Source organism: Drosophila ficusphila, unplaced genomic scaffold (assembly GCF_018152265.1).
Source record: "Drosophila ficusphila isolate 14025-0441.05 unplaced genomic scaffold, ASM1815226v1 contig_198, whole genome shotgun sequence".
NCBI lineage: Eukaryota > Metazoa > Arthropoda > Insecta > Diptera > Drosophilidae > Drosophila > Drosophila ficusphila.
In genome coordinates, this window is record NW_025064092.1 from 14,429,122 (window position 1) to 14,438,672 (window position 9,551).

Sequence of the window (9,551 nt, forward strand, 5' to 3'; positions counted from 1 at the left end):
GCACATTCATCACTTTTCGAAACTATAAATAAATATAAACTTTTTGGATAAACGGGCTCCGACTCTTGGAATTTCTGAGAGAACTCGGAAGAGTATAAATCTTAATTATCCCAAGGGGGACTAACGACACTGTTACACCGAAAACCCAAAGAACCACTGATAAATGCTAAAACCGCGGCATTGAAATATAATAATATGTCCGAACCTGGAAGATGGAAGCGAAAGGCAATAGGGGTCCGCTCTTCGAAGGCAAATGGAACCTAATTAGCGGACCATGTAACAGTGGAGCAATTCATATTATATATTATATTATTATATATTTTTTATATAACTAAGGCACTGCTGAAAACTGAAACCCCAAGTGATATGTGCTCAAAAAGTTATTATTTAAGGCTTTTTCAAAATAATCGTATTATTTTGAGAGTTTCGTTAACACTGTGCGCTGGTTTATGAGTTGATTCTTTTTCTGGGCCCCCATATTCCCTCCGCTCAGCAGAGCACTGTCTGGAGGACTGGAGAGTTGGGAAACGGGTGCCTCTGCTGTTGATGCGGAACCTAATGAAGTAAGCCCGGGAGTCGGCTACTCCTTCTTCAGCTTGGCTTTCATTAGCACTCGCACTAATTGTCCTCGGGCTGGGATAGTTTTTTTTCCGCACATTCCTATTTCGCTTTTCAGTTGCCCACTGCTGCTGATTTGATTGAAACCAAAAAACAATCAGAGCTTGCTCCAACAGCTGCTAATGAAGTCAATCTCATCAATGCACATTGCGTGCTCATTTCCGCTTTTGATTTATGCTCCAGAGAAAATCGCCAAAGTACGACAACGGTAATAACATAGACTGCGAAAAAAATCGTTCAAATATCGCAAAAAAAAAAAAAATGTATAATATTAATCCATGTGCATTTCTTATCGTTTGATTAAACTTAAATTTTACTCAAAACATAATATAGGTAATATATATGTCCCTTACTTCGAGTTAGTTAAAGTTTAACAAATATTTTTAAATTTGTGATTTTTCTGTGATTTAAAGTTTTTTATCCAAACTTTTCCCTCACTGCAAGGGAAAATGGGAGGACAACGGGAACTGTACCAGGTGCTGATTGTACTGGGGGTTTCCATCAGTTCGTTTGATTGATGATGTGCAATTGTGCAAACAATAATTGCGAAATTACAGTTATGTTCTCGTAAGCGGCAACCCTAAAAGTGTTGCAAAACGGAAACAAAGTCAAATTGGGAAGATTGAGATTGATGACACGATTGAAGACAGCGGAACAGTAAGACTGGGCTGCAAGCTTTTTCATGATTTTTCATATCCTCTGATTAATGCCTTATAGTTAAATTGTATAGCTGGCTTTAAACGTGATATAAGAAACTTTCAATTGAATATGTGCCGTTCATCAAAAAAAATAAGCAATCATGGTCAATTCCAAAAAGTAACCTCCAATTGATGCACTTTGCTTCGATTGAACTCTTGATTAACCACTGGTGCACTCAAACCAACTGATTGATTGATTCACGGCACTCATCAATCATGGGTCACCGCATCTTAAGCAGCTGTCAATCAAATTTAGACAAAAACCAAAGCAATTTCTCAATAGTTTTCATTTTTTTATCCTATTTTTGCGCATTGCTTTGGTTTTTGTTTTATCAGCAGAATATGCTGTGAAAGCCGGCTGGCGAGGGCAACAATTAAAAGCTAACGAAAAACAGAAGCAGCTGAAATAGTGTACGAGATGGGGAGATGCGGGCAGCGGCAAGAACAAGAATGCCGAAAGATTCGCAACAAAAATCTGCTCAATCACTTTTCACTTAACCCAAACACAAAAACTTCAAGTTGAGCAGAGCAAAGAGGGAAGGTTGGGCCGAGCTCAAAGCGCTCTTCTGCGGGCACAAGAAAGAAAGGGATAGTGTGAGGGCAAAAGTGATGTGTGGGCTTTTGAACACCAGTAAAAACGAGAAAACAACGACCTACGACACTGATCGACCATTTCCTACCTTGCTGAAATTCACAATTCGGAATTCAGAAATCACAATACAAGTTCAAAACTGCTGCTCCGAATCTTTGAGCTTTAATGGGAGGGGCACTTGTCATTTTCTCGCAAAATGTAATACCAACAATGTACACTTAAAACGTCAAATTATAAGTATTAAACATCAAACACAATTGAACTATACTAATCGGAATGACAAGGGGGTTATGCCCCTCTCGATTAATGGGTATCATGAGGAACACGAGGCGTGCAAACAAACAAACAAACAACAACGGCAGCAGGCAAAAGCAAAGGCAAACTTTACGTGTATGATGATATGCAAAAAAGGACCTAGGTGCAAGCAGGACGGAAGAAGCTGGGGCCAGGGGGAATCCAGCACATGTGTCGGCCACTCACACACACACACACACACACTGCGGCACACTTGATATTTAATTCCTACTCCAAAAGGAGAAGAAGCAGCAGCGTGAAAGCGTTGGCTACGTCAGCATCAAAAGCAGCACTTGACCCACAAAAGTGCAAAAACCGAAGAAAAAAAAAAAACAAATTTGAGCGAGCAGCATAAAGAAAAGCCGAAAATTTGTTCTTGTTGCTGAACCGAAAAATGTTTGCAAGCAAGCAGATGTCTGGGCAAAAATAGGAAGAAAGGGTCAGTTAAATACTGCGATGACGGCGTCAGATTGTATCGAAATTATCGCGCCTATTCCATTTTACTAGTAGCATTAGAGATGTGTCCGTCTCTCTAGAAAAAATAGAAGACAATTAGGGAACACCTCTAAAGATTTTGCTTGAATGATAATGGTCTAAGTCCACATACCCTTGTTTGAAACCGGTAAATGGAACTATATTCTGCTAGCCAAATAATGCGGTTCACACAAATTTTGAATACTACATTTAAAGATCCCACGCCTAGACCTCTTTGATTAATTGTCAAGAAAGTATTTTAGCTTAACATACAAATTTACATAAATGTTTAACAAAAACTTGTTGAACTGAAAACCGATTTTTACCCTTAATTTTTCCCATTTTTTTTATTGAATACTTGTTATATATACGTCTTGCATAGTACAATGTCTAACCTGTAAAATCAGCTTGAGAACAAAAAATACTTGGAATTGCCAAGGGGACATGACATTTTACGCAAAATGCGTTTTGTTTTTAAGAGGCTTGCCGTGACTGCGATTTAGGTTCATAAGCTCAACTGAAAGCATAAACCCAAACCAATTTCCTTTGTACGGGGACATGTGGTGTCTTTGAACGATTCATTGAAATGGGAAAAACTTATTTCGCAATCGGAGACGATTTTCCTAAAAGGCTTCTTTTTTCATCTGATAAAATGTAATGGAAAGTGCATAACTTGATATAAAAATAAATTAGAAACATTTAAGAAAGCAATCAATATTGAGATATCCTTCTTAAGAACCTATGCATCTCAAGTCCGACTTCAACATTTACACCTGAATATATTCATTGTGGAATTTTTCTACTTACAATCCTTGATCGACTTGCTCGCCATCGGTAACATTGTCATTATAAGTTTATGCAAAAAGCGTTGGCCTTGATTGGAATGCTCATTTGACTTAGGGGACGGGGTTTAAAGTGCCAAAATGCAGACCGGTGATAAACTGCCCACAGACTCCCAATCCTTTTTCAGTCAATGCTGTTTCTAATTGTTCTTGGTTCGCCTTTTTCCTGCTTTTGAGGGAGAGATATCTCCCAAATGGGGGTTGTGAAAAATCGAGAGTGGTTTGCTTCGACTTATTGTCAGTTTCAAATGTGTCAGCGGCAGCAGGTACCACGCCCCCGCCCGCAAGCTCTTGTTGATGATGAAAAGGCGTCAAATGGTTTTTTGATTTGCTGGTTTGCGTAACTGAGCTACAACCTTCCTTCAGACCGCTCTGGTCCTGGGAAAGGAGCCCGAGCACGCTAACCACTTACACCCCTTCGTCCTTATTGCGTATGCTTGTGCCGAGACTTCAAGATCCTTGCGTAAAATTAACAAGTTCGCACTTAAGCCGAAAGCGAAGTGAAGAACAAAAACTACGTCAGCCATAAGGCAAAAAAGAAATGCAGAGAAAACCGAGAAGGCTAACTTTACCAAGAGTGGGTCAAATCTGCACGGTAAAAGAAAAGTATACATCCCCTGGTTGTTTTAAGCATTTTACCTAGTACGAATTGACGCAAATTTCTTTTCTTTATTTATGCCTCCCAAGCTACTGTCATACGCTGTTAACAATATTAATTTTGTTGCTATTATTTATTATTACTATTATTATATGTAAAATTCAAGAAATTATGCACGGCTTGCGCAATTCATTTCCTTTCATCTGATTTTTCCTCTCCTTTTCGGCTCTGCAAAGTTGCCGTTGACAGGTCGCGCCAAAAAAAAAAAAAAAAAGAAAGAACACTTAAAACGCTGATTTACGTCACGTCTTAGACAGGCAACAACAGCCCCACCTCCCCAGTAAACCCTTAATTGAATGAGGGTGGGATTTTGGGATTTTCGGGATAAGGGATAAGGGATCATTACGACACACAATTCCTTCCTGCTTTTGTTGAATTGACTTTTGTACAAAAGTGCAATGAATGAGAGCGTAAAAGAATGACGGAGCTACAAATCGATGAGGTGTTGTAAACCCCTTTTTCCGCCCACTTTTTTCTCACTTTCTGCTTTGTTGCTTTGACAGCTGCAAATTAATTAGGTTTAATTATTGGCCCCCTGCCAATCGCCTGACTCTTGTCCTCGTATTTTGATTGAGCCTTATTAACTGCGCTTGAAGTTTGGGGCAAGCTCTGTAAAATTCCATCCGTCAAAGCCAAAACAAGACACCAGTTAAATTGGGGGCGATGACCAGTGGAAAAAGAGGTGAAACGTTAGTGCAGGGGCTTTTAAACATGGAAAGGATCAGCGTGGTTATTTTGCAACAGGCTTGTTTTTCTTGTAGCTATTGCTATTATGTGTAACTATGAATATACTCAGATTCAATCAAATTAATAACTTCACTTTCGTAAATAAAGATAAATATTTTAATTTAAAACCCCGTATTATTTTTTTGAGCTTACCAAATGCAAAGCCGCCTAGAGCCTTTGGTACACGGAATTACTAATACATTATTTTCGATTAACCAAATTATAATTCATTTTGTTTTGTGTCACCATATGTCTAAAGTCAAAAGTCTTTGTATTAAATAAAACCGCAAGGTTTTAACTCCATTAGAATACTTTAAAGTACAATTTCTTTTCTTAATGTTGTCGTCAACCAACAATCCTTTAGCTGTTATGTTTAGAGCATACGCGAAAAAGACTTTGAAAAAAACTACGGCACTCAAAAAATGACCGACCACTGACCAAAGCACTTGACAAGTGTGCCAAAAAGGCTAAACACGACAAGGTCGCCTTTGGGAAGGCCTAACCCCCTTAAAAAAAACCCACAGAAAATTGGCTTACAATTGGTCTTGTATAGCAACCGAAAAAGTACTAAGTAAATCAAACGACAAGTGGCCAAAAGCACCCAACAGCCAAAAACAAAGAACAGCACAGAGAACAAAAATCCAAAAAAAAAAAAAAAACGGTAGAACAAACACGTCACGGCAATTAAAAGCCAACAGAATACAAGAAATTTAAGCAACAACAATATTCGAGTTTAGGGGAAAAAACTAAACCGCAGTTGTTGTTGTTGTTGCCATGTCAATTGACCATTGGCTTGAGGGATACAAAAAAGCCACGAGGAACTCGAAAAATATCGATAGACGGAGCTGAAGAATGGGCAAAAGACGAGGAGAAACCTCGGGCCGCAGAATTCCATTGCTTCTTACATCTCGCTGCATTCCCACTTGCCCCAAAAACAAGAGGCAAAATGAACAACTAGCAGAGATGCCAGCGTGACGATAGATGGTCACAAGTAAGCCAGAACATTGAAAGATTTGTTCTCTTTCGATTCAGGAATATAAAAAGTACAAGTCTTCAACCGTTTTTAGAGCAATGCAGCAAAGGCACCTTTTAATCTGTAATAGACGTATCAAAGAGCTTTTAAGCAGTTCAACGCTGTCTCGGAAATGCCTTCGTCACATAACATCGCAAAGTGGCCTTTTAATAGCCAGCAATCCCGGAGCTTCCCGGCACGTAACTCACGCACTCTTATCTCGATTGCCGAATCCAGAATCCAGAATCCAGAATCCGGAATCCCGGAATCCCGGATCCCCGATCCGTCGCAGGATTCCGATGCCCCACAATTACGCTCCTTCCTGACCACAGACGTGGACACTCTGCATGCCAAACTTTTCCACTTTGCAACTATTTCAAAAGTGAAGCGAAACTTGTGGCCCACTTAGTCGGCCGGTCATGTCTATATACACACACACACATATTTCTATATATTCCTCGGGTAGATATCCCCCAGCAGCCCGATGTCCGTGTCAACGCCGGAGCTTGGGTCTCCGCCGTCGATTTTCAATGCGGTTCGTGTCTTTGCCTGCTGCATGATTTATGATTTTTGCCCTGAAAAGTATTTGTGGCATTCCCCCGTATTCCTAACCATTCGCAGGACCGAAAATACGTATCCGAATCCAAATCAGAAGCCAAGTCAGTGGCAGAGTCACAGCCAGAAGCGTTCAAAGCTGTCTACTCAAATCATTTTAATTGAAAATTACACATGAGCGAAGCCAAGGAACTGCCAAAGGAAAAAAAACCTTTAATGTCTATCAGCCGATTTTCAAATGCCCTATACCCGTTTAGCAAAATTATTTCCCAATTTGTTGTTTTTATTTGATCAGTAATATCAGGAGCGATCAAAAATATTCTTTAAGTTAATGGGCGTTGTCAAATATCAATAAAGACTAAGAAATCCTTTTTAAACATTATTTTCAAACACATTGGTAGTTTGAAGAGCTAAAATAGTACATGGTCGGCCCAACAGACCCGCAAATGGTTCCATTTTATAGGGCAGCGAAATGTATCCAAGGGCAGCGCGTGGTGATGTGGACTTTTGGCACAGCACATGTCCTTGGGCTGTGAGCCTGCACCACCCCCGTGCGTCCCCGTAACCAAAGTATCCCCCCGTCTCCCCAGACCACTCCGCTAACTACCGGTTCTCCCCCAAAAGGTTTCGCGGGCTTGGCCAGGACCTTGGCTCTCGGTTTTTGGGCAGAAACATGGCACGTTTTGTCCGTACCGGAAATGTCCATTCACTTGCATATTAACAAAGTTCCGCACACTCACACACCAGTTGCCATTCGGTCTATGCAAATGCACTGCGAGAAAAATGTTACTGGAATTGGGACTGGCTTATCCAAAATAATCTGAATATTGTATGGATTTGACCAAAACAGAAATAAAAAGGTTCAGCTAAGCAATTGCAGTAACGTCATATTAAAAAGAATTGGGGAATTTTTGCTGCATTGAGTTTCTATCACTATGTGTAAAGGTTTCGGAATTATCCTCTGGCAGCTCTAGCAAATATATGAAACATCGTATGGGAAAGTCATTACTCTGTCCCAAGTGTATCCTTGGCAGTACTTAATAAACTCCCCGGGGAGACGCAAAGGGAGGGCCAGCCAAGTTGGTCGTACATCATACAGTCCGTCCTTCCACATCCTCGTCGTGACCGGTCGCTGGGTAATATAGGCAAGTGGGGGGAGGGGAAGGGGGAGGTTCGAGGGCGGCAGAAAGGAAACAGGAAAGTATTTCGAAGGCACCGGAAACCGGAAGCAAGCAATAATTCAAATGAATTTTAAATCAAATCATTGCAAAACATTTACAAAGTATGCGCCAAAGCGCTGCACAAAGCCGCACAAAAGCAAAATGCCAGAAGCCGGCAGCCGGCAGCAGCAAAATGTTGCAGGAGGAACTTTGACTTTTAACGTACCAGGTAGCAGGTAGCAGGTACCAGCTGCAGGTGGGCGTGAAAGGAGCCCCCTTCTAGACGCCCATGCCATGGCCTTGCAGTGATTAATTTCTATTATTATGACACTGATTAGGTCCACTTACAGGCTCATTACAGTCATGAGCACATAATGCACAAGCAGGACACGTGACGGTGATTTAGAGGGCGCGAAATGGGCACGAGGACAGGGGCGGCTCCAAATGGGGGCACCAGGGGGAGCCAGGGAGCACCCCAGGCCCCAGTCGACAGACATTTATCAAGACATTGACCGCCGCATGCAGCGCTGACCGGAGACCGTTTGTCTTGCACTTGACCAGGGGCTCACCGAGGGGGTTGCTGGTCGTTCCCCGAGCACCTGCCGAGGCCCTGAACATGAACACCAGTTGGCCCATAAATTAGAGCCCAGTGCTGGGAAGCACTGCCCTGCACGACTTTGAGGTTTCGCATTCGCAGCTGAGGCGTTTATTAGCAAAACGCGATGAGTAAATAAGCTGAAGTCAAGATTAATAGCTCTCAAACTTATCCCAATTATTTGATTATCCGTATCTTAAAGATACACTTCAATAGGGAAATCAAACAAAACCCCCCAACTTGCACTTTTCGATCCAAATCACAAAACATTTGTTACAGGGGTGATTGCTTTCAAATATTTAAATAAATTAATTAGGTTGCCCTCTTTCGCACTAATAATAATCATTCGAAAAAAAAAAATCTTAACTAGGGCAGGTCGTTTTTTTTAACCGCGATTTGGCCGCACCACCATCACCTGGGCCTTGTTCTTGTTCTTGCCCCGCTTGTTGCCACGTCGCCGACGTCGCTGGTTGTTGTTAACGCTGCCACGCCTCTTGTTGACCCTACGCCTGCGGGCGGGAACCCGCCTCCTGTTATTCTGACCAGGACGCACTCGACTGGACACCGCCTGGCCAACGATCTGTGGCAAAAGACCGGCGATCGGCGAGGATCCATAGATCACCTGGTTAAGAGCCGCGTTGGAGGCAGACGACGACGAGGAGGAGGATGACGACGAGGAGGACCCCGAGTTACCCAGATGCACGTAGATAGCTCCGTTCGCAGTAGTTGTCACCGTACCGCCTCCAGTGCCACTGCCAGTGGATGTTGTTCCCGTTACCGCCGTTGTTCCCGTGCCTGATGTAGTGCCCGTTCCAGAGCCAGTGGGACGCAACTGCTCCAGCATGTCCTGCTTATTGGTTATGTACTGGTTAAGAGCCGAGTTAAGGCCTGTGCTCGAGCTGCTGCTGCTGCTGCCAGAGTTCAGTCCCGAGGCCAGGAACCTCAGCTGCCCGTTTTCGTTGCCATCCTTCACATATATTCCGGCCAAACGGGTCGCCTGATCCTTGGCGGCGGCCTCCTTTTCGGCCAGGGCCGCTGGCCCACTGACCAGAAGACAGAACACAAGAATCGCGTAGATCATTTCTGGATGATGGTCACTGGGGCTGTGTGTGCCGCTGTCCAGATTTTCGCCACTTTTATAGGCCACAATGAGTTGACGGAAATCGATTGGGACGCTTTCTTTCGCTGGTCATGGGCGCGATAATGCCTGGAATGCCGTGCCAATATGGTTTTTAGAAAGCCTTTCTTCCGCACCATTTGGCCCCGGGGCCAATAGCTCGGTTAGCTGGATGCTTCGAGAGCCAAGAGCGTGTCAAGAAGTGCCAGT

The 9,551-nt window shown here is 42.7% G+C and overlaps 1 protein-coding gene across 1 annotated transcript; it reads right to left on the reverse strand.

Annotated features, from left to right (window-relative positions):
* Positions 1-8,555: 8,555 nt before the first annotated feature.
* On the reverse strand, positions 8,556-9,340 carry LOC108097218 (uncharacterized protein DDB_G0271670). Its single transcript, XM_017199366.2, has one exon. The coding sequence runs from the start codon at positions 9,303-9,305 to the stop codon at positions 8,610-8,612; it is 696 nt and encodes a 231-aa protein (XP_017054855.1). The 5' UTR covers positions 9,306-9,340; the 3' UTR covers positions 8,556-8,609.
* Positions 9,341-9,551: the final 211 nt, after the last annotated feature.